We start from the raw sequence: 26,573 nt of genomic DNA, 5'->3' as shown, positions 1-26,573 counted from the left end.
GTGGGACTCACGCAGTGTGACCATTTCCAGCTTTGAGGTGGTGGACTCAGAAGAGATGGACCTGGTGGCAGCAGAAGATAAATATTTCGTCTCCAGAGTCCTTGGGACAATGTCATACAGCAGCAACTGGAGGAACAGAGAGGGTGAAGTCTACGGAGAGGGAAAGATAACCTTCTAAAGCTGCTGCAGTTTAGTAATATAAACTTAATATTATTCAGGATTTTTTTTCTGTGACTGAAGATGGTGCCAAAACATGGCAACATTATCCATTTTTCACTGCACTTAGGTACAAATGACAATACCAAATAAACCTAAATCTAAAATCTAAGTCCAGTGAATAGATATGAAAAAGACATAAATGTGTCAGCCCTGACTCAATCATGAAACTCTAGCCTTTGAGCCAGTAAGTCAAGGGCTCAAGACCCACTCCAGGTGAAAAGCACTTTGTTTTGGCTGGTGCCTATGCACTTTGAGATTGTTGGAGATACTGTCTTTCAGGTGAGGCACTAAACTGCCCATTTTTGCTGCTCAGGCAGCGGTGAACATTTAGTGCATTTCTTTATGAAGAGCCTAGGAGTTGCTTTGTCCCTTCACCAGTATTCACCTCTGAATCAACATCGCAAAATCGTCATGGTCATGGATCCAGCACATCTTTTGAAATCTTCCACGCAAAAAATGAGCTGTCATGTTTCCTTCCAGATGTGTCACTTCAAAAACTCTTTATTGGTTATAAATCATTTTGGGATGTTCTGAAGTACAACAATATAAATTCACCTGCCTTTCTTCCCCATAGTACATTTTAACTCTAAGGTTGTTGATCAGAGTTAAGCAAAATGTCTTAATGCTGATTAATATTAAATAATTTGTACGATCACTGAAGGAGATTTATTTGGCCATTATTCCACAGCAGTATGTGGGAGTTTGATGTTAACAAACAGGCCCACACATTTTTCTGTATTGTAGCAGTTCTGGACTTTGGCCAGAGTAAGTAATTAGGGAAGGGAACCCTTGTATAATTGTGTCACATACTCAGTCAGTGCAGTGTGGGGTGATGTGCAGCATCTACTGTCAACTCGATGAAGTAGGCTAACAGTACAGATTAACTTTGAAACCCTGCGTCATTGTGGTAACAAAACTGTACATCAGACAAATCCACAGAGCCATTACAGAGATACTAAAGAAATAAATAGACTTTTGTTGAACAGTGTGGTTGAAGGTTGAATTAGCTCTTATCAGTGTATCTGATTCTCGACTCCTTCAAAGAAGAATCAAACTCTACCCGGAGGACATCACTCATTGCTGGAAGCATATTAATACACTTTGCTAAGCTAACTTTAACACTGTGGAACTTATAAGTTAACAATTGCTTTGCATATTAGATTCTAAAATATAAACTGTGACTCATTAGCATCTTTTCCTATGAGTCCTGTTTGCAACACTTTGGCTTGTCATTTCAGAGTAGTGAAAGGCAAGTTTGCATAATCATTATAGAAAGACCTTAACATTAGCTGATGACCTCGTGGTATTATCATTAGACTACAAAAAAGCAGGGAATATTCAGGGACACCATAGAAAATGGTGGAATCTGAACAAATTGAGAATCTGGCATTGTAAGTCTAATGATGTCCATGAAGCTGCTGCCAATTGTTGGAAAAACCAATGTAGTTCATTAATGTCCTTCAGGGAAAGAAACTGTCATCCTTATCTGGTCTGGCACACATGTCTCCAGACCCACAGCAATGTGGTCAACATTTAACTGACCTCTGGCCAAGCAGTCTTGACCACATCCCATAAATATATTATTTAAAAATCACAGAAAGAAAAAAAAATCTTGTGAATAATTATCAGAAATGAAACAAATTTAATGACTTCATTTACATCCAGTGATTGCCTACATCAAAAATGCAAATTCAGAAATGACTACCAAAGATAACACCAAAGAACCATTTTAAAATGATAATAATAAAGCAATATAGTTAGTTTATATTGGGGAATTAAAGACAATTGGATGGATTCACACATGTCACACATTTCAAATTGTCTATTAGTGTCACTTTGCTGGCAGAGTCTATAAGCCAACAAGTAGAGTCCATTACTGTTTTATGTTCAATGCATCACTGTTTGAGAAAACATCAAATTACTGAGTTTTTCAAAGTAGAGGCATTTCACTTCCAATGACAACACAAACAAAAGTCTTTTGTACAGTGCTTTTAAAATAGTCAAAGTATTCAAAATCATTTCACACAAATATTATCAGTCAGAATTTGGTACCGAAGCACAAATTAGAACAGATGACCAAAAGCACAGGGGTAAATTATGAGACAGGTCTGCAAAACAAAAAGGTTAAGAGGGAGAACTGTAGAGATCAGAACCCAGACAGCTGAAGTCATGGCTGCCAATCGTACAGTGACAGAAGTCAGAACTGTACAACTAACCAGAATTGAAGAAACTCAACATTCATAGAAATGTCTTTTCTAGGTTTTAGTTTTCATTTCCAGCTCTTTCTGAAGATTGTTTACTTTCCCCTGAGTCCACACTCAGGCCTAATCAAACAGCAATATGAACCAGACTCACACAATCAAACACAGAACAGTTGAGTACCATAATAATGTAACAGCAGAACATTCATAAATAAGTAGAGTTTACACGGCTTCATAAAGGGTAAATCACGCCGAACAATTGTATTAGAATTATTTGAGGAAGTAACAACAGGATAGATAAGGGGAAACCAGTAGCTGTCATATATTTGGATTTTGAATAGGCATTTGATAAGTTAATGCATATAACACTACTTGCTCAGATAAGAGCCCATGGTGTTGTGAATAATAGATTAGCTTGGATAGAAGATTAGCTAACTAATAGAAGACAGAGAGTTGGGATGGGGGATTTATTTACAACATGGTGTGGAATAGTGTGAAACAGTTAAGCTGCCTGATGGGAAATTGGCCAACTCTGAGTTATAACACAATATAAGTTAAAGAATATAACAAAGATCAGAAGCATTGCTAACCTGAGCAGACATGACACAGGCTGAAATTACATAAATTCTCTAACCTTGGCAACCCTCATCAGAATTTGATTAAAATTTGATCGGCAGGTTTTGAAAAACTAACTACAGCCCAAAACAAAGACATTCATATGCAAAAACAAGGTTAGGGAATGACATGTGTAACACAATGTTTTGAAAAGTAAATAGGATAACACAGATCAAAAGTCAATGTACTGGCCTAATGAATGACGAACATCAAGTGATAATTTCTGACAGCTACTGATATGTTTTAATTATAAAACATCCTGCCTTTCTCTCTGTATGCGTGAAAACTTGGGAAGAGAAATTGGGAATGATTATTATCCCTCTCTCTTACAAGTTTTAGCCGAACTGCGTGCATTACTATCATCAATAAAGACTGACAGGCTGTGTTGTTTTTTTTGAGTATTGCTGATTGTTTTTGCTCTCACAGGACCAGACTGTTTTATCTAATTTTAATCCAATTCAACAATGGCAATCTTTAACAAGTGGATCTTTAGGTTAAACTACCATCAGTTGTCTCTCTCGATCGAGTGAGTGGGACAATAGTGACTTTACCTTTACCACTGCTGTAAGAAACCCAAGAAAGATTAAAAAAAACAAAGAGACTCAAAGATTTGCTTTCAGGTAGTTTAGTGCAATTGTTGCAAAAATTGTAAAGATTGATTTAATTGAATTCTAAAGCGTACATTCATTTTTCCAATCACAACACTTCCCATGATTAAAGAATGAACAAATGTAAATGGGATTGCTCGAGGTGGAATATTATGTAATGGAACTTTCAGGAATAAACCTGACTATGTGATAACTTTATATCATAGAAGATAAATAAATGTAATGATTTGTGTTAAACCACGCAGTCAGGACACAGAGAAAAAAACATGATTTTGCAATCAAATCTTTCAACTATCAATATTCCCCCACTTAACTCAGTCATCAAAGTGCTGCAAAAAAACACATTGAAAATTTTCTCCATCATACATAACCATTTCTAAATTAGTTCACTAGCTTTCCTGTTGCTGATCATGAAGTGTAACTTGAGTCTAAATTTGAATTGCCATTTTACACTTTAGAATGTAGCCCAGTCAATGTTTATTCCTCAATCATCTTCAGAAAAACAGATTATGTGGTCAATATCTTCATGCTGTTTGTGAGACGTTGTTGGAGACAAATAAGGTGCTGTTTTTCCTACTTCTCAGAAAAAAAGCTGTAAAACTCAGGAATGACACATACTGCTCCCATGCATCTTGTATATTTCAGGACCAGTACGACCAGTACACTCATTTCCAAATATCAATTGATTTTTACTTTTTTTTTCTTCTGGGATTGAAGTCCTCAGTTCATTGACTATAAAACACTTTTTGGGCATACTGAGGATGTGACAGGAGCTAAATAAATGCAAATTATTTTTGTTTTGTTTATTGTGCTCATTCCAGTTACATTGAGTAAGCTTTAACAAATGTTCAAATCAAATTACTTACATGGTCATTACCAGACTTCGGCGTAAACATCAGCACATGGAGGGAACTACAGAATTATATTTTATTCTCCAATACAAATATATGAAGGTCTTTTCTTGATATATGTTGACATTTTTTAGCTTCCAGGCACTCCGCACACAACACTGCTGCATAGCATTGGGGTGGTAAATATATTTACTTGCAAGCCTTTGCTCTCCTGCAAATGAAGTCTGTCAGAAAGTGTCAATGACTTTATGGTTGATGAATTCCCAGACACAAACTTCAACCTTTTTTTTGACAAAAAACACTATTATGTAAATGTAAGCCAATTTCCCTTCAGTAAAAATCAGTATTGAAGTATTGACAAGAGTGGATCACAATATTTCAGCCACAGAATTATACTGCTTTGTTTCTCAAACACTGCCAATTATTGAATTTTGGAAAATACGGACATGGAGATGTCATCAGAACCATGACAGCCAACAGAAATGATTAATGTGTTTAGAGTTACAATCGTACTAATTCAACAAGTAATTTCTATACAAATGCTCTTTGTAAATTGCATTGCTAAATAAATCAGTCATTAATAATTTGATCCAATTTCATTTCAGTTGTCACTTTTGCCCAATAAACATGTTTGATACATAATTGCTGTTCATTTAAGTTGTGTAATATCAATGTAATCCAACTGAAAATAAATTGTATGTTTTAAATTTACACATTGACACACTGTGACCCCCATCAATTGGAAAAAGCTGAAATACCAAAATATGCCTTTAAGTAGCGCCTGTTGAAGCATGTGGCTTCTATGAAACAAACCACTCTTCAAACTACATAAGATAGGGTCAGCGACCAAACATTTGGTCAAAGATGTGGGTTTTAAGGAATGGCTTAAAAATGAAGAGAGAGTTGGAGAGGTGGAGAAATTTAGGAAGAGATTTCTATAGCCCAGGAACGAGACAGTTTAATGGACTGTCTATAGAATGAAGGAGGCCAGAGATGCACAAACTGCACAGTAGTATGGTGTAGTGGCAATGTCACTGGACCTGCAATCCAATATTCTGGAGACATAGGTTTGGACCTCACCAAAGCAGATGCTGAAATTTGGCCTGATGACAAACATGTCATAGAAATCCATCTGGTTCAGTAATGTTCTTTAAGAACATGAAGGAAATTTGCCATTCTTATCAAGTCTGGCCTTGATGCTCTGGAGTCACAGTAACATGGTTGATTCTTAATTAGGGATAAGCAATAAATGTTAGACTAGCCAGTGATGCCCACATCTTATGAACATATTTTTAGGAAGGCCAGTGTTGTGATAGGAACCAGGGCCCAGTGGATCTCATTGACTATGAGATCCTTGATTGGGACTGTTAACCTGGGCAAACAGAGAGCTCTGGCTGACAGATATAAACAGGAGATTCAGAATCTACTCAATCTAGGAACTGGCGTGGAGTTGGCTGGTCAGAGCCCATGTACTGTGCACATGTAAATAAAGGGTGACTGGGTGACGGAATACCAGCTTCTGCGCAGTTATTTCAGCTAGAATTGGAGGAATAATGAGTCCTGGAAGTATGTCCAGCCTGGAGGAAGTGCCATAAATATGGGGAGGCAAGACTATAGATTCATTCAGCTTTGTGCTGAGGTCCTAAATTGGGGCCTCAATCCTCCGACTCGAAGGAGAGAGTGTCACCAACTTAAACATGGCTCAGACTGTCTGAAGCTGAAGTCTACTACTAGAACTGACACATGGTGCATTTGTGAATCTATCTCTTGATTTCTCCCTTTGAGACAGAAAAGCATGAATTCCTTTGAAGCTAGTTAAGTTGAAATTCTTTCGAGTAGACAAAGAAGAAATGTATGTTTAAGATGCTGAAACTTTCAATTATTATCCTGTTCTATTTATTTGTCTGCAAGGGTGTGCTGCTTTGGAAAAGGTTTCTGAATAGCTTATCTGCACCCTATGTATCATTGGGATAGGTACCGGCTCCAACCAAGCAATCAAGGTCAGTGGTGAAAAAAGAACCTATTTTAAAATTTAATATGGCCGCAAGAAAAGAAAGGTGTTACATAATTCTAATCTGGTTGATTATCATGTGGAGATCAGGAAAGATAAGAGTTTGATTTCTGAATATTAATTTTGAAAATATCTTTTGATAATTCCATGATCTTAAACTTGTGAAAAGTATCTTTTTTCTTCCATCACATTTACATTACCATTCAGTAAAATTGATGCATATCTTCTCTTTCGAAAGTCATAGAATCTCTATAGAGTGGAAACAGGCCATTTGGCCCGTTGGGTCCACACCAACCCACTGATGAGCATCCCACCCTCAATCACTCCCCTACTCTATAACCCTGAACTTCCCATAGCCAATCCACCTAACCCACACATCTTTGGACTCTGAGACGAAACCGCCACCTGGCAGGAGCGCACACAGACACGGGAAAATGTACCAACATCACACAGACAGTTGCCTGAGAGTGGAATCAAACCCAGGTCCCTGGCACTGTGAGGCAGGAATCAAACCCAGGTCCCTGAGCCACTGTGCCTCCCCTCTGATGTGGGATGCGGATACCACTGATGAAGCTGGCATTTGTTTTCCATTCTTAATTGCCATTGAACAGATTGGACCTGTGGACTATTTCAGAGGGGATATGTCTGTGCAATTTAGCTTGAACCTCATTTAGGAAACAGATCAACGTTGGCAAATACCACTTTAATTAAGTCTCACAGAGCTATCTGAGTGAAGAGTATGGTATTTGTTTGGTCCGTAGTGGAACTAACCTTAGTTCCTTAAGTTGAAAAGCACAGCGTATGAACTCACAACGACATTTAGTTTCTTCCCCAAAGACCACCCATTTGTCGCTTGAGCAGATTAGTCATAACAATTACTGAAAAAACGTAACATTTTATAAGTGGAGCCTGCCGAGTCATTATATTTTTGTTTGGAATCCTCTGCAGTTTTAAAAGAGATTCTTTGTTACAGCAACATTGTTCCCATCAAACCTACGTTGGCATGCAGCTCACAAGGAGCACTGCAGTTCACGTTTGACCTGGAAATCTCCACAATTTGGCAATGAGCTTCCAAAAGAAAGACAATGAAGGCCAGCATTATGTATTCTGACTGACTGCTCCACCAGGGTTTCTCACATCATCCAAGACCAAAAACAAATCTCAATCTCAACATTCTCCCCAGTGCTTTAATTGCGTTCATTTTTTAAACAAAAAAAACTAGCTTGTCATATTTCAAACAAAGCCAGCGAGGAATGCTGCATTTTTCCCACCAGAGTGGTATCAATGGCTTTTCATTCAAATTGGAACAATATCACCATGTTTGTCTTGTGGGTTATCTAACAGGGTTTCATAACGTTTCACAAAATCTTGGCTGTCAAAGAAAGCCACGAGTATCTGTTTAATTTATGAACTACGATTCCTCAGGAAGTTATATAATGGAGCTATAGAGCACAAGCCAGGCACACAGTGAGACCTGCAGGGCATCAAACAGCGTCAAGATGCAAAGGACAGTTAAGTCCCAGAAGCAAAAAACACTTCCCACTGACAGTGACAAATAGTTCTACGACAAACTCAAATTCTCCACCAGTCAACAGAAACATAAACAAGTCCAGAAATGACCGCAGTTGACACCAACTGATGAATATTTAAAACATTCATATTGCCCTCTTCTGCCTGCTATTGCAACTGAGCATTAGCCAACTTAAAGTAGTTAACATGGGTTAAATAATGGCAGAAGAGCCTCAGCTCATTAGTGTGACCCAAAAGATGAAAGGTAGGGGAGAGAATAGTGTTTACCAATAAGTATCAAAATACAGTGCAGCTCTTTGCAAGAATAGAAATGATTTTCCAGCTCTTTGACAATGTACTGTAGTTGCACTAGGGAGCAGGAACATCACTAGTCCTATGTACCCAAGAGAGAGAGCTGCCACTTTCAGTCTGTGCATTTGTTTCTTCTATTCCAACACATTTACCATTAGCCATGTGTGGCTAATTGAGGAGCCAGATGTGGCTAATTGAATTGCTGATCAGTAAATTAGAAATGAACAACTAGATGTAGATAAACTTGAGAGGGTTCAGAAAAAATTTACAAGGATCTTGCTAGACCTGGAATATTTGAGCCATAGGGAGAGGCTGAGTAGGCTAGGACTCTTTTCCCTGGAGTATTAGAGGCTGAGGGATGAACTTATAGAGGTTTATAAAATCATGACAGGCATAGAGTGAATAGCCAAGGTCTTTTTCCAAGGGTGAGGGAGTCCAAGATGAGAGGGAAGAGATTTAAAAGGGACCTGAGGGGCAATGTTTTCACACAGAGGGTAGTGCATGTATGGAACGAGCTGCCAGAATGTGGTGGAGATTGATACAATTACAACATTTAAAAGGTAATTGGATGGGGAGATGAATAGAAAGGGTTTAGAGGTGGGTAGGCCGTCCTGACTGCTGTCACCCTGGGCGGGTACCAGGGCGGGCTGTCCTAGAGGTGGTCGAAAGGTGTGTCAGGGCGGACCGAGAACTGGAAGGGGCATGGGGTGGACCGAGAACCGGAAGGTGGGTAGGGGCGGGCTGCCTTAGAGCGGTCGGAAGGTGGGAGGGGCGGGGGCTTGCTGGGTCTGTATTGTCTGCACTTTTGTATGTAACGGTATCGTCTAATGTATAAATGTCATTGTCATTGTCTTGTCACACGTGGAACTGGGATTTGAGGTTTGTCCTCCTCCCTGTAAAATGGTTGAACGGTAGGGTTCGGGGCCTAGCTTTGCTGCTCCCCTCCCTTGTAAAACTGCTGTCTTTCGTGTACAGCTGTCAATGTTTTTTGTAAATTGTTTTGTAACTTGTTTAATAAAATTATAAACAGGAAAAAAAAAAAAAAAATAGAAAGGGTTTAGAGGTATATAGGCCAGATGCTGCGGATGGGATGAGGTCAGATTGGGATGTCTGGTCATTACAGACAAGTTGGACCAAGTTGTTTCCATACTGTGTGGTGCTAGACTCTAATAAGTACAGTCTTTATGATTGCGATGTCCAAACTCATATTCATATATATGCAGGCAAAGACATATGCTTTTAGAGACATGATAAGGCAGACACCAGAGCACCTGTTTATTTTTTGATGATTTTCATAATTTTTTTTCTTTGTTACAGACTCTTGGTGTGTTTAAAAAACAACAACTTATATTTACAGACACCTTCAATATTATATGACATCCTAACAGATATTACACAACTAACAATTTTATCTCTCCACCCTTCAGGCACTCTGCCTGTATTCCTGATGAAGGGCTTTTGCCTGAAATGTTGATTTTACTGCTCCTCGGATGCTGCCTGAACTGCTGTGCTTTTCCAGCATCACTCTAATCCAGAATCTGGTTTCCAGCATCTGCAGTCATTGTTTTTACCACATCTAACAAGAGCTTTACAAAACTTTATATAACTCTGATATCTAATCACATAAGGAGATATCAGGGCAAACAGCCAAAAGCTTTATTTAGTATGTACATTTTATCTTTAAAATATCTTAAAAGGAGGTAAGAAAGAAACAGACTTGCAGTGAAAAGATTTACAGACTTTTAAAATTGAAGCATATTAAATCAAGGTGGTGATGGTTGAGAGGGACTTGGTGCAGTTAAGGACATGTGCAGCAGAGTTTTAGATGGCATAGAATGTGGGTGATTACACGGAGTGCATTAGAATACTCAAGTCTGGGTGTAAAGGGGCATATCCAAATCAGATTTATATCCATTGTGTGAATGTATTGAAGGCATTTCTACTAAAATGTGAGCATTGCCAAAGTTACACTTTCAGTAAATCAGCAATTACTTATAGATGACACTGCTCTGTTCAGATAAATGAATAAATATCAAGGCATGATGTTTACTTAGACCTAAGTTGAAAGTTTTAAAATTATGAATCTCCTATAATGATTATTGGCAGTGAACCATATAGTTAACAGGTGCAATCACTTATGGTCTTTGAGTCCTAGGTAAGATGGAGGAGCAGAAGGAGGCCATATAGCCCATCGAGTCTGCTCTGCCATTCATTGAGATCATGGTGGTCTGATAATCCTCACCTCCATTTTCCTGCCTTTTCTCCGTAAGAGTGGATTTTCTTACTGATTACAGATCTGTCTATCTCAGCCTTGAACATAAGACCATAAGACAGAAGTAGAGGAGTTTTCTGATCCCATTAAAGAGGTTAGTGGTGTGTTAAATTTCACTCAGGGAGTCTGAGTTTCCATAGCTTCATGCACTTTTACACATATAAATGTTGTAATCTGGAATTATGGATAGTGATTTTCGAGGATACAAGTTCTTTCCATCACATGGTTGAGTAGGAATCTCTCTTAGTCTTACCGCTTGCCATGTGCTGAAAGAATTTGCTATTTGATACTCAACCTATTTGACTATGTTGACTATGTCCACTTCCTTAACTTTTGAGTTCTGAGGTGCAATTCAAACCCAGACGTTTTAGCTCAGAGATAGGGCTCTATGCACTGGACCACAACAGCTCGCATGTAGGGGCTTAAAACATTCCAAATTCCTCTCGTGTTCTCAAAGCTAGGGGAACATACAAATCACCCTCAAATGCCTCCTCCTGACCAGAGTCTAAATGTAAAGTGCATGAGTGAGGGTATCTTTTGATTAAACTCTAGATGCCAGTATAATGCCAATCATCTCAGATGTATTGCTAATACTTGCATTCTTGCTCACAATTTGAGGACAGTTCCCTGGCTAAAGTACTTCAGAGCTGCTGATTGCCTGTTGATCTGCATCTTCACAATTGTCAACATCTTTTGAAGGAGGGAAAAGAGGGATAATTATCTGCACAGCCGTCACATGCACTACGCTTTCGGTTGTATGGGATGAGTGTGATATTATGTTATTTCAGCACTAGTCATTGTAAAAGCATATGCATTAACCGTTGGAATATTTTATGATGCATTAACTCTGATACAAACATCATTTGTGGTGCTGCGCCAAGTGGAAAATGTTCCTCTCAGTGTCTAATCTGCTTTTAGCAACAACACCTGATAGTGCACATCAACCACAATCAGCAACTGTGAAATTATCCTTCAAGCCGCATAAGCAAGACCCTGAATAATGTTACAGTATTATTTTTTTTAGCTTAATTGTGGAATATATTGCCAACATTTTTGAACACCATCCTCTCACCTCAACAAGTGGCAACATCTTTCAGATGAGGCAAAAGGACCAAACTAAAACTATACGTTTGTCATGTCACTGACTCTCACCCAGATAAATCATGCGAGCTTACTTTTCTCAGATGTTGAAGGTTTGATGGTAGAAGAAGTCTTATCTTTTTGCCCCAACTCATCCCTGCCCTTGCTTCTCCTCATCTCTGCAACATCTTTCACCCCCACAGCCTTCCAAGAAATCAATGTTTCTCCAGCTCTACTGTTTTGTGCTTTCTTTGCTCATTTTGTCATATTTATAATTGTGCCTTGAGCTGCCCCAGTTCCAAGCCTCGGAATTCCTTTCCAAAGTTTCTCTGTCGATCTGGCTGCTTTAAGGCGTTCCTTCAAACCTGCCTCTCGGGGACCTGTCCTTGGAGCTCCTTCAATAGCTGTACTCTTTACTTTAGGACATTGGTTGTTGAATTGTGTTTCATGGTCATTGGTGGTCCTCCACATGGCTGGTCAGTGGCAAGTCACTGAGGCACAACTTCATCGTCTTGAGCATACAGAGGAATAGGTTAGAATCCTCAAGCTCACTACTCGTGAAGATTACACAACTAGACTGGTTCCCCGCTGCTTAGCATTAATTGACATAAACACAAGCAAAACCAATGCAGTGTTATATGTCAGATTTCTGTCATTTGTGATTTTGTTTGATTAATATGGATGTAAGCAAAGCATAAGTTGCTGTGTAAAAAGATTATTTTGATGATTTTACAACACATTAAGGAGAGAAGACTGGTATCAGTTTTAACCTGAAGGTCACCATATCTCAGGCAAAGGGAGATGTTGCAAAGGCGAGTCTTTCATGGCAACTGTCGCCATTGTGAACAAGTGCTGTTGGGTTTATTACTCTGATCACAAACTGCAATCCAGCCAAATGAATTAACTGAGCCTCTGCTATGTTACTAGTATGATGTGGAGGTGCCGATGTTGGTCTGGAGTGGACAAAGTCAGAAATCACACCACATCAGGTTATAGTCCACCAAGTTTATTTGAAATGACAAGCTTTTGGAGTGTAGCCCCTAGCAATTATGCCAATAAAACACAACATGCTGTTCTGCTGCTTCCATGTCAGAATAGAAGTGATTGGTCTGATAAACAGCAGTGATATCATACAGCCTAATTTTTCACAACACATTCGCGTGCCCCATTTTCTCAATGATGAGGGAAGGTGCGTAAGCCTCTGAACTCGGTCAAGCTCCTAAACAGATCATTTAAAACTAAGCGTTTCTTTTTTAATGACTGACCCTGCAACCTTTTGATGTTTTCCCAGGGTAGCCTGCATTCTGCAACTGTTTGTATCAGAGAAGCTCAAGATAAGTGAGGACATTGTTGGTGCAGTAAATCACAGATGGCAGAAGCATTTAATGAGTGAAGTTTCAATATTTTAGAGGTTAAAGGGCTTAGGCATTTTATAGTTAAACTGGAGCAGTCAATCAGAGGAAAAGCCAGAAAATGGGTAGCAGCGCCCTGAGAACTCGAGGTAATTGGAAATCAGGAGCACCAGCCAACTGCCTAACAATTACAGAGTGTTGGGCATCGGCAGAGCTGTGGAGAGAGACGAGGGGCACTGAAGGAGAAGGATTTTCTACCCTGACTGTAGGATCTTCAGGTAGCAGGGAAGCCACCTGGATATGATGGATAAGGAGACGATGATTGTCCAGGTAGGTGGCCACAGTTGTTTGTACACTTCACACTGTGGTTCCCTGCAGCCTCTCATTAGTAGTTGTACATCAATGCATTAACACATGAAAGATGTCCTATGTACTGAGATTGGACATCATGTCAGAGCCACAACTGATGGGGCTTTGCAGGTTCAGAGGGCACAATGTCCAATGCCTTCATTGCCCAGATGATGCCTTCCAATGCCCTCCTGCAGGGGACTCAGACATTGTGGTGGTCTGATGCACTCTCCATGATATAGTCCTGCAGAGAAGTGTGGGTCCTGAGGACAACAAAGCCTTCATAATTGGCAGCAAGAGGGAGGAGGGAGGCAGAGTGAGAGGATACCAAATAAAGAGGGTGCCCCTGTGAAGTGTCCTCCTCCTGTCACCTTCTGGGAAGGGGACCACCTTCCTCAGGACTCCAGGCTCTTCTGTGACATCTCACTTCTGTACAATGGCAGACTTAGACACGAAGAGTGCATTTTTTTTCTCCTCTTTGGTATAAGCAAGAGGGTTTGGGAGAATGTGATATAATGGGAAAACTTGGCCCTGGAGAAAATCTCACTCCCATCTCATCAACTCAGCAACTAGATACTGAGTGAGAAGGTCCATGGGCTCCCTTAGATATTTTCTAATCAAGCTGTTTAAAGTGTGTTTACACACCTCCAGAGCAGATGGGACTTGAACCAGAGGTAGAGACACTACCACAATGCCACGAGCTCCTACTGGGCAACCTTGGCTCAATAGCAATTAAGGCCTTAAGTGACAAATTAATGGCTATTTAAGAGCTTTCACTTGTCACTTTCCTGACTATCAGCCCTCCTGATGGATGAGAACTTTGGATAGTTTGCTGACTGGGAAACTAGGGCAAACTGCCTCCAAAGTTGAGGGAAGAATGGGCTCCAATTGTCCAACCCTGGAGATAATCAGAAGCAGGATTTGGCAATGGTAGGAATTTGAAACTTATTCCCTGGTCCTGCTTCCAACCCATCTGACCCTTCTCTTTCCATGATCCTCACTCTGTGAGGAGAAGATAAAATGTCTTAGCTTGCTACTGCGAGATTCACAATGATTAGGTCTTGGCCACTGGAATTTTTGACCCAGACTCTGCCAACTTCAGAGTGGCATCCCAATATCACCAGTTACAAAGCAGCCCAATGTTTGTTTTGTGTTGTCATCTTAAAGATCAAAATCAGGATCTGACTTGAGTGATACTCTTATTTTTGCAGAAATAGTTTCACAATTACTCAAATATGACAATAATATCAAATTGGTTCCCGCTCCCAACAGTGAATATGATGGAGTTAAGCTAAAATGGAATGATCCAGAAATAGCTGGCTATTGTTTAAGGAGGGAAGTTAAACTGGTCAAAATGATCTTATGGCATTGACCTAACTGGTTTGTGAGAGATAGATGGTCTCATTAGTATATGAACCTACATTTCTATCTCCACTCCCACAACTTTAAAAACACTGATCATTCTTGTAGTGATCGTAACAAGGTCAGCCAAGTGGATCTCATAGACTGAGCCCCTGATTGGAACAAATTAACAGCCCCAATCAGGGATCCCTGGCTGACAGGAGTTGCCACCGGGCAGTGGGGATCCCCAGTGGAAGGCTCTCTACGTGGAAGTTCTCCCCCTTTCTCTCAGGGATCTGGGGTGGAGGGTGCTGCACGCAGCAGTCCCCTGCAACCGCAGATTGCGGTGGTTCATGGACTCCCAGCCCAACTGCTTGTTCTGTGGCGCTGTGGAGTCCATGGACGATGTATATATTGGGTGTGGGCATTTGCACTCCCTTTTTGATTTTCTTAAAAACCTCCTCCTCTGCTTTTGGTTGCACTTCAGTCCCACGCTCCTGATCTTCGGGCACTCGGTACGGAGGAGGGAGGGCAGGTCTGAAGACCTCCTCGTGGGTCTGCTCCTGGGCCTGGCCAAACTGGCCATCAACAGGTCAAGGCAGCGGGCCGTGGAGGGGGTCATTAGGGCCGACTGCCTGCCCCTCTTCCGCGGTTACGTTAGGGCCCGGGTGTCCTTGGAGAAGGAGCACGCGGTCTCCACCAACACCCTGGAGTTGTTCAGGGAGAGGTGGGTGCCACAGGGTGTGGAGTGCATTATTTCCCCCTCCAACTCTATTTTGATTTAATCCCTGCCCTCCCCTTCACTGTTTGATCACACAGCATTGCCTTTTGTGAAGGGCACTGCTTGTCACTGACCACTCGGGTGTTTTCCTATCTTCCTGGTGGTGGAAATTGAATAAAGATTCGTGCACCTTGTGTCTCTCACTGTGTCTCACACCTGCACACACACAACATGGGTGCCGGGGAAAGAATAAGCACTACCGCAGTTAGGCTAGTTTTGGGGTAATTAAAAAAAAAGAAATATCAGAAATAAAAGAACAGGAGTGTCAGACATCCTAATCACTCTAAGGGAGGTGATCAGTGTCAAGCACTATCCATGTGTAAATCAAGGGTGAGTTGATGATGGGATACTGTGGAGATATTTCAGTGGCAATGAGAAAAAAACATGCTCTTAAAGAAATTCGCTCGTAACAGTCATCTCAGAGTATTGCTTATATCATGCTATTAATTTAGGAAGCTTCAGTGATTCGATCCTGCCCTAAAAAACTGGGCCCAGTATATGGAAAAAAAGGGATTATTTTTTTCTGGGCAAATGACATTAGGGCAGATGAAAAACAACAAGTAATTCTCCTGACAGCTTGTGGACCTGCAGATTTTTTGGTTATTAGGAGCCTAACTTTCTCTGAGGCGTCAGATACTAAAACCTTTCAAGAGTTGACAGATTTAGTTAAGGAATATTATGACCCTAAGCCTTTTCTAATATTTACTTTGTTTTACTCAGCAACTTGAGAACGAGGGAAATCTGTATCAGGATTTTTGACCAGTTTAAGACGAATGGCTGAGACATGTGATTTTGGTTTAACTTTTAATGAGATGCTGAGAGACTGTTTGATATGTGGAATTAATGATGTAATCATGCAAAAGCATCTATTGTACTAGCTGAAACATAACTGGACTTCAAACAGACACTGCAAACAGCTTTATCATTGGAAAATGCAGCAAGTGGAGTATATGTGTTGCAGGGTATTCTGACAGAAGTGGGCACCCTCACCAGTCCAACTGAGCTTGGGTTACACCACTTGAATGCAGGTAATTGCAGCCTCACTCAGGACATATCCTAAACAGAGGGATTGTGGGTCAGCCCTCCGCAAAATCACAAAACAAAGCCAAGCCTTGGCCAAACGGTTAAAAGATTCTTCACAACCTGGCCGGTAAGCCACTGTAGTTGCTGCCAGTATGTAGACTTGAGGCAGCAAAAGATTCCCACTTGACCTAAATTGAGTAGGAGAACTCATAGGCTGGTATCCCTGGAAAATCCACCTACATCTGATTTGGAACAGTTAAATTGCTTAGCAACATGCAAATCGGAACCAATCAAAATAAACATTTGGTTAAATGGTCATCTGGTCTAACGGATGTCAATACTGGTGCGGCCATTTTAGTGATCGCAGAACCAGCTATTAACAAATTTCACTCTGTACTCCAACCCTTAAATTTGTGCAAGACCTCGGCAAGATGAGAACCTATACAGGGAGCCTTTACAGATCAAGGGTACAACTTCGGTTCCGGTCTCTTATGAGAAGCAGCTAGTTCAATTCCGGCTAATTGTAGTAAAAGACTCAGGCCCAAGATGGATGGGGTGAAATTGGTTGAGAAAGATTCACCAAATTGGCTCATATTTCTGATTTAAAAATGGCTGCCTGAACAAAGTCCTAATTCAATACCTGGAAGATTTTCAGGAAGGTATAGGGACTATCAAAGGAGTCAAGGGCATCTTGCATGTTGACCAGGAAATAATTCCATGATACTGCAAGGCCTGCCCAGGGCCATTGCCTTATGGGCAAAAGTAGAAGCAGAAATCAGAGTGCTGAAAAGTGAAGGAATCATCAAACCAGTCCAATATGCGGAATGGGCAGCACCGGTCGTACCGATTGTGAAACCTGACAGTTTGGTTCGTCTACTCCAGGTCACCATTTAATCTAGATGACATGCTAATAACAGGGAAGACCAATCAGGAGCACTTAGAAAACTTGGACATAGTCCTTAAATGTTTCTCCAAAACAGGTCTTCACCCTAGAAGGGACAAATGGGTGTTCCAGGCACCCCAAGTGACCTACTCGGGTGACAGTCAACTAAACTGGGTAACACTCATTGGAAGAGAAAGTAAAGGCAATCAAAGGTGCCCCAGCTCCCATACCAGTACTGAGCTTTGGTCTTGGGCTAGTGAATTATTATTGAAAGATCATACACAACCCTGGCCTCCTTCCTGGCACTTTTGCAACTCCTCTTTAAAAAGGGTCAGCATTGCAAATGGTCATATTGCCCAACCATAGCTTTCAGGGAAGTGAAGAACCAGTTATCAACCTCTAAGGTGTTGGCACGCTATGATCCCAAGATTTGATATTGACATGCAATACTTCCGTTTACAGCACTGGGGCAGAATTAGCTCATAGATGGCCCAGTGGAGAGGAACACCCAATAGCATATGCATCCAGGAAGAAAAAAATAAACAGGAGTGTCAGAGGTTTTGTTCACTCTTGAGAGCTGGCTCTGAGGGAGCTGGATCTGTGTCAGGGACTTGTCATGTGCAAATAAAGAGTGACTTGGTGACAGGATACCAGTTTCTGTGGAATTATTTCAGTTCTACCTTTCCATATCCAGACAGAGTTTGATAATTTTATTGTCTCTTTAAATTGTACATGAGTGTATTGACAGGTAACTCACTGCAGATCTATATAAATGATGATGTCCCTTTGAATAAACATCAAGCCTGTGCCCAAGAATGGCTTTCTTTTATTCTGATCCAAATTGTCATCCCAAAATTTGGGCAAATTGATGGTCTTGCTCAATATACAACAAGCCAATTGTAGCAGATTATATAGCCATGCAAAAACAACACATTGTAGAAATGCTCATTATGGTCCTATGTATCAGGGGAAACAGGATATAAACCATCAACAATAAAAATTCAGATTTTGTTCTCAAATGTTTCAGATTAAGAAAAGCATGTATTTCAGGATAACTGCACACTAGTGTCATTTAAAGAACTCAGTTTATTAAAGATTCCTCTTAGTTTTGCACAGGAATTATTAAACAGGAACAATTACTGTTAGAAATTGAAATATCAAATACAATGCTATCTCATTCAGCAGAAAAATAAATGAATTTATCTTAATTGCAGTCAGTTAGAACTCTCTAGAAACCATTGACATGGCTGAGTTACTGTGAGACAAGCAGCAATTTGTTTGAATGTAATCTAAACTCCACATTTAAAATTGCTGTTTTGAACTGTGAGGAAATATTCAGTTTTAGTTGAGTTTGATAAACCCGGGTGTCTCAAAACTGTTTCACATCCAATGATGTTCATTTGAAAAGTAGCCCACGTTCTGAAGAAGGAAATGCATAGTCAAACTGTGCGTAGCAAGATCCTACTAACAGAAAGTTAATAATGACCAGATGAGGTATCCTTGCAATATTGGGAACATGACCCTGAACTTCTTCGAAATGGTTCAATTGGATAGATTATGTCAACCTCAGTTCAAGCTCTTATGTGAAAGAAGGTACTTCTTATAGTTCTGACCAAAGTCCATTGCAAGCTATCAATAACTCTTTTGCACCTTCAAATAAATTGTGGCTGGTGACTTTTTTCTTTAATTTGTAGTTATCCTTTCTTGACTATGTCTGATGTAACCACTTACAAAAACCTTTGAAGTGTTCCAATATCTAATGATATGATGATGTCTACATCACTGTGCAATGTAAGATAAAAGTAAGCCAAAAAATGACTTGGTGAACGTCTTGCCTAGCAATTGAAACTGCAATAAAAAAAACTTTTCAAAAGAATTACATAAAAAAAAATGTTCTTGCAAACCTTGGATTTGGTACTAAGATTAAATCAGTGGATTTTAAAATTTTGTTTACATCCCAGTCATCCATCCACATCATTCGAGGAACAATGGGTCAATTCATCATTTCTTAGCTGTCAGATTATTGAGTAGTGAATCTCCAACTGCTAATCCAAAGTTTAAAGTGATTCATTTGTCAAAAGTAACTGCTCAAAAAACAAATTTCACCAGCCCATTGAAAATCCAATAATTGAAAAGGATTTAATTAACTTCAACAACTTGTTTCTGAATCAATTTTGATTGATACACCAAGTGCCAATGGCATAATTGTGAGAAAATGAGTTTGGAAGAGTTTCTGAGGTTCTACGGATGCTAAATTATCAACAATACAACTCATTATAAATCGAGTGCCTTCTCTGATTATCAATTCTACTGGTTATGCTGATTTATCTATCCTGATATCAAGGTGACTAGCATATGCAAACCAGTTGTGTTTCAATGAGGAATGTTGAAGAAGACAAATGAATCAAATTTAAAAGTTGGTGTTAATTACATGGCTGAAAGCCCTGTCAATTTCACAGTTCAGATGTTGTTCCCGAAAGGATGTTGGTGAAACTGATGAGTATAGTGGTCTATGATAGTTCATGGTCAACATGGCTTACAAATAAAGCCAGGTTGAGATTTACAGAGATGGATAAATTAAAGGCAGAGAGTTGAGATTGATAAACAGGATGCAGATAGGTATTACAAGGCACTTACGACACAGAAGCAGGCCATTCAGCCTACCAGTGCTTGTGATCCATAAAAGCCTCTGCCAACTCTATTTCCTCTCACCTTATTTGTGTATCCTTCTGACCCTATCTCACTTGTCTACCTTCTGCGTCAATGCACCCCAGCTAATCATCTAAACTACACCTTGGAGCAGTGGATTCTAAATTCTCACTGGTTAAAGACAATTCTCTTAAATGTTAAGTTTAGAAGTGGTAATTTTATATTTATCCTTCCATCCCGCCATCTTCAATTCCTGAAAGCAATGTGACTGTTATTTAGGGGTTCAGTGCCCACATGCTAATTCATACCCTATTGAAAGTGTGTGGTGGGAAGGTAGTTGGGGGTGGAGAGTTGCATGGATACTATCCACAAGCAGAAGCAGGTGAATACAGATGAACACAATTCAAGGTTTTACAGCACTGAGACAAAATGAGGTGCTCAGTCTCATAGTCGCTGGTTCCGAGTGATTTACACACTGCATTGATTAACCCGTTTCTTTAATTAGACACAGTTAACATTCTGCACCGTGCTCACCATTTTCACCAAGCAGACTTGTCACTGTTTAAAACACAGTGGGGTTTGCTTGTGAAAACAGGCAGGTGGCTGAAGCAGAGCTTTATGTATCATGAATAAAACAAGACAATCACTTCGGAAGCTCAACAACAAATTATTGTGGATCATTTAGGAACAGAATCCCTGCAATTTCAAACTCGAGGCTTAATTTTGGAACTATTCCAACATGGCCTCATTAGCAATTAAGCAAAGCAAGTAAACACTAAATTGGCCTGGTCCTTGTAATGCGGCAGTAATGTCCTGACCTCTGAACCTGGATGCCCATGTTCAAGTTCTATCTGCTTCAGAGGTGTGTGATAGCAAGTCTGAACAGGTTGATTAGAATTTTTAAAAGGAATAGAATTAGATATTTTTTTCAAAAAGAGGACTGAATTAACTATGATCAAAAGCATGGGCATTCAGTTTATGTATAGGAGTTAGCACATATTTAAAATTCAGTCATGGGATATGGACGTTGCTGACTGGGCCAGCATTTACTGCCCACCCTGGTTGCCTTTAGAAAGTGTGAACTACCTTCTTGAAACGTGCTGTAGGTTGACCCACAATCTTCTAAGCAAGGGAATTCTAGGATTTGATCCAACGACAGTGAAGGAACGACAATATATTTCCAAGTCAGGTGATGGCTTGGAGTGGAACTTTCTCCTTATTTCTGAGTCAGGGGTCTGGGTTCAAATCCCGCCTGCTCTAGAGATGTGGAATAACACCTCTTGAACAGTTTGATTGGAAAATATCTAGCAAAGATTTCTCAGTAAAACCATTCAGACATAAAATGTTCAAGATCTGACAAATCTAGTGAATGAATAAATTGCCTTAGTCCAGTTTAATACTTGCTAAGTTCATATCTTTGTCCTTCTCTAGAATAATAGAAAAGCTACATCTTCTGGCAACAACAGTTAATCATACATTTTCTCTCATATCAATGGCTATCCTTTCAGCTTTTTTCCAATAAGATAGGAGTGTTAAGGGCTCTTGATGTTGTATACAACAAAGAAGATCCAAAGATTTTTTAAAAACCTGCTTTTACAAGTCTAAAAGCTTGATTTTTAAAAACAAACAGTAATCACAGAGCAACAAAATACTTGAATCCTTGGCAGTATGTTTTCATTGGATGTAAACTGCTATACAGCAGCAGATTGAAACTAGGTGTGGATAAGGAGAGATAACATTAGGACAGTCCATGCAATCTTCCATTATATAGGGCACTGGTGAGACCAGGTCTGAAGGGCTGTGCGTGGTATTGGTCTCTTTATTTGAGGAGGGGTGTAATTGTGCGGGGGGCAATTCAGAGACAGTTCAACATGCGAATACCTAGAATTGACAGCATGTGGGGGTGCCGATGTTCGATTGGGGAGGATTAAGTCAGAAGTCACACGACACCAGATTACAGTGCAATAGGTTTATTTGAAAACACAAGCATTTGGAGTGTTTTTGGACTATAACATGGTATGATGTGACTTCTAAATTTGGAATGGACAGGTTATCTAATGAGAAAAGGTCGAACGGATAGATTTGAACTGACTGGAGGTGGGAGATAAAGAGGTGACTTGTTTGAAACATAAAAGATCCTGAAGGATCTTAACAGGTGCATGTGGAAATGTTTCAGCTGATGGCAAAATCCAAAACTAGGAATTAATGGTTCAAAATAAAGAATCGTCCAGTGAAGACAGATGAGAAGCTTTTTTCGTTACTGAATCTTTGAAACTTCATCAAAGGGTATTAGAAGCAGAGTCTTTTCATATTTGAAAGGCAGAAATAGACCCTTGATGAACAAATGGGTGAAAGGTTATGGGGGATTGCTGACAGGAATCTGAAGTTATCAGATCAGAGATCAGTCATGATCTTATTGAATGGTCAAACAGAGACTGAGGTGACTTACTCCTGGTCCTAAATATATTCCCTAATCTTTACATTGAATGTTCACTACCTCAATACTCCCAAACACCTCTCTGCAGTAGTGCACTGAAATTGGTCAGGTTTCTAAGCTGCAAGAGATGATCTGAAAGGGAAGATTGGGGTTGTAAGTAAATGACCAAATTGTGAGTAAAGCCCCTGAACAATGGAAAAGAAATGAAAGGGAGTGGAAAGCTGGTTTTATTTGTGTGCGTGTGTGTACGTGTTTGTTCACACTTGTTCTGTTACCGAGCGTTATTAAAATAACCTGGGAATCTGATTGTGATCAGATCACTCATCAATCCCGTTACAAACACACCAAACAGACACAGATATTCACATACAGCCACACAGACAAACACATTGACATACAGAAATACAAACACAAATGCACACGCACATACAAATACACACAGCCAGACAAAAATACAAACACGCACACATATAGAGAAAACTCACCCTCACAGAAACACTGCCAGTTTAAATTATTCCCGTACTCAAACAGTGCAAAAGCAGGGAGATTGTCTATTGAAAATCCGGGTACATGATTCTCTTTCTTTTTGTTGCCATTTAATCTACTCGGACACCGACGCTTGCTGTTTTAAAAACACTTCAACGATCCCTTCCCACTTTCCCGGCTCTAAGATTTATATTTCACAAGCAGAAGGAAATTGCAAGTTCTGGAGTATTTCAGTGGTTTGGATCACTGCTAATGAGCCTCGCTCTGTGGCATCACAAGGTTTTTTTTAGTTTGTTCCTCGCATTCCAATGTGAAACACGCGTTGTCAAAGCAGACAAGGCTTGGTAACGAGAGAGTGCATGTCTGTGTGAGCTTGTCTGTTTCTCTGTTTGTGATCTGTGTCTCTCGTGTACATCTGTCTGTTTGTATCTGTGAGTCACTGTCTCTGTATGTGTCACTTTGTGTCTCATAGGCGTGTTACTTTGTAACAGTGTGTGTGTTCGTGTCTCCTTCCACGCTTTTTCCCGTCCACCGCATATCTAACGGGTTACATTCGGGACTGAACTCCCAACACTCCAATGAGCGATTTATTTTTGTGTGTGTATGGAGGTGGGCAGGGGAGTGTACAACTTTCAAATCGGCTTCTCGGTAAAACAGGGGACAATAAATCAAACGCACCGCCTGCTGCCCGGAAATCCCTGGCACCAAGCACACAGACAGAGAGAGGGGGGAGAGGGGATTGAGACAGGGAGAGGGGATTGAGACAGGGAGAGGGGATTGAGACAGGGAGAGGGATTGGAGAGGAGAGAATGCGCGTCACCTTACCGATGTGAATGATAGAATCAGCGGCCACTCCGTCCCTGCTGGAACAGCACAAGGCACACATGAGGAAGACAGCCGGGAAAACTTCCATTTCCTCCCCCGGGGTGTGACTTCCTCCTATCAACCCGCGGGCACTGCCTTTAATTCCGGGAGCCAGGCAAGAGTTGGCAGCTCAACACAGAGAGAGAGAGAGAGAGAGATAGGGCGTCCTGTATCTCGGTGCTGGGATAACACTCACTGCCCCGCACTGATTCCAAAACACCTTCTCCTCTGTCAGTCCCCCTGTGGGCTGGAAAAATTCCCGTCCCCTTTCTCTTTCTCTCTCTCTCTACAATCTCAGTTGCAACATTGAGAGGATTAGAGGTGCCGGTGTGAAATAAAGCGAATCCACTTGTAATCCGACAGAAAAATATCGAAACGACTCGAGCGCTACCGCAATCCAGGAGTGTATATCATACGGAGGGTAGGCAGACCCCTCTAACTTCACTGTCCCTGTCGGTAGAGGAGGGAGGGAGAGGGGCTGTAGGTACCTCTGCAGCTGAGGAGGAGGGAACCGGCTGAAGAATCCAGAGAAGGAGAACAGCACAAGTCTAGGGTGTCCAGGTACAACGGAAGCAGCCAAAAGCGCAGGTTCAAACACAACAGATCTCGCTGGATCCACTGATCCAGTTGATCCCCGATCTCCCGAAGGCGGGGGCGGCTTGCAAACATATATATTTACACAGGCGTCTAAACTTTTCTGTCTGCCCCTCTCTCGCTCTCTCTTTTTCTGCAGAGGGCGAGGATGGGAGAGAGAGCGAGAGCGAGATGGTACTTAGCCGAGCTGCAGCCTGACTGTGTGTCAGAGCTAGAGAGGGCGCTCGGCAGCAGGAGCACGTTGTCTAGGAATACAACACCCAGCGGGGAGACAGAGAGAGAGAGGGAGGGAGGGAGAGAGAGAAAAAACAGAGAGATGAAGTAGTCCGACAGCGACAAAAAGCATCAGCCTATTGCCGTACTCCGGATTCAAATAGAAAGCGGGTCGAGAATGAGAAGCAGAAACGTTGCCCTGGGGAGGGGGAGGAAGAGGAGGGGGAGTAATTGACTTGCCAGAACTGAAGCCACGCTGGAAATGGTCCAGGGATCAGCCTTGTCCTACATAGGCATCAGGCACAGCGGCTGGCAGGAGAGGTTGGAGTTTTGAGCATCTTTTTAACCATTTGAAGGCGCCCACAGTGTGTGTGTGTGTGTGTGTCAGACTCTGCTGTCTCCTCCCCAGGCAAAGGACGCAGACTGCAGGGGGTGGGGGTATGTACCCTCCCTCTGTGTCCCTCTGTGTCCTCCAACAGCCCCATCCTCCGCCCGCTGCGCTTTCTGGCGGGGCTTTTGAAAGGAATTGCAGGAAGGAGCTACATTTCGCCAAAGTCAGAACAGAATCACTCCAGCAGGCCGCGTGTTGAGGTTGGAATATTGTAAAGCCATTGAGTTCAGGGCGACTGGCCCCTCTACCCGGGCGCTTTCTGCAGCTGCCCGGAAAAAGGCGGGGTTTCCTCTTTGTATTTCGGGTGAGGAATGAGACCGCGCTTTAACATCTTAGAGAACCAAAACTGCTTCAACTGGCGCGTAACTGTTCCACATCGATCCGGTACAGATTTCCCACAGACAGCCCTCACTCCCCGTTTTGCAGGGAATGTCCTTTTTTTTCTTACAGTACAACTGAAGACAGGCAGTGGATTTTCCATGACAGCTAATTGACACACAGAAAATGCTGGAGGAAATTAGCAGGTCCTTTTGAGAGAAACAGAGCGAACTTATCTAATATGACTTCCTCAGAACACGTTTTCTCAGGGTCTGGAGAAGGGTCACTGGACTCGAAACGCTAATTCTGTTTCTCTCTCCACAGATACCGCCAGACCTGCTGAGTTTCTCCAGCAATTTCTGTTTGTGTTTTTCAGATTTCCAGCATCTTCAGTATTTTGATTTAATTCGGGGAATTGTCTGGCAGATGGATCACCGACATTACGGGATTTTAACCCACATGACCCTTTTTTCCCGGGTATCTTTGGGAGCTGGTATGTAAGGGGGGGGACAAAATATTCTCAGAAACGAGACCATTTTCTAGAAGGTTGCTTGTCCCTGATAAAGGATCTTTCGGCAATCCCTCAGCCTGCTTAACAAGGTAAAACTGACACTTGTTTTTGCTAATAACAGAATTTTAAACGGGTCAATGCAACCCACATATTCGCGATCATGTCAGCCGGGAGTAGAAAGCGGCGTATAAATAACGCTAGCTTATGTCAGCAGCTTCTCCACGTGTATTGGAGAGAGAAAGAGAGAAAGAGCCAGCAATTAATTATTTTAATATCTCCAGTGAGATGTGGCGCAGTTGGGGGATGTCAACCTTGTACTGTCCTCATTTGTTCCTTAAAGTCTGTTCACATCGCTTCAATTGAAAGTACCAGAAACCAATTTCTCCCCAAATCTAACTTGACTGTTGATTACAAAGTATAAGCAATCGAGGAATGTTGTCAGGCTAATCTGAACGCACTGCAATATTCTTATCTCTTACTGAGTCTGACATGACTTAACATTACCCCTCCCCATTTAAACAAAAGGCATTACTTTCCCGTCTTGCGCTCATTTTTAAAAAAATAAACTTATTGAAAGTGTTAGTTATAACACGCCTTTGTTAACCGTCACATTCCAGAATGGGACTTGATTCCAGTTCCTCTAACCCCTGAGGTAGGGACTTTACCTCTGAACCGCACACTCTCTGTCCCAAAATACCTTGTTC

At 41.1% G+C, this 26,573-nt stretch overlaps 1 protein-coding gene across 2 annotated transcripts in view; it reads right to left on the bottom strand.

Moving 5' to 3' along the window:
* The window catches only part of grid2 (glutamate receptor, ionotropic, delta 2), a 979,554-nt gene extending 954,550 nt beyond the window's left edge, over positions 1-25,004 (bottom strand). For both annotated transcript variants that reach the window (XM_043674401.1, XM_043674402.1), the window contains exon 1: positions 23,804-25,004. In XM_043674401.1, the coding sequence (XP_043530336.1) occupies positions 23,804-23,891 (88 nt within the window). In that variant the 5' untranslated portion in view covers positions 23,892-25,004. The remainder of the gene's footprint in view (positions 1-23,803) is intronic.
* Positions 25,005-26,573: the final 1,569 nt, after the last annotated feature.

The sequence above is a fragment of the Chiloscyllium plagiosum genome, chromosome 32 (genome assembly GCF_004010195.1).
Source record: "Chiloscyllium plagiosum isolate BGI_BamShark_2017 chromosome 32, ASM401019v2, whole genome shotgun sequence".
NCBI lineage: Eukaryota > Metazoa > Chordata > Chondrichthyes > Orectolobiformes > Hemiscylliidae > Chiloscyllium > Chiloscyllium plagiosum.
This window is presented reverse-complemented; position numbering and strand designations above follow the sequence as displayed.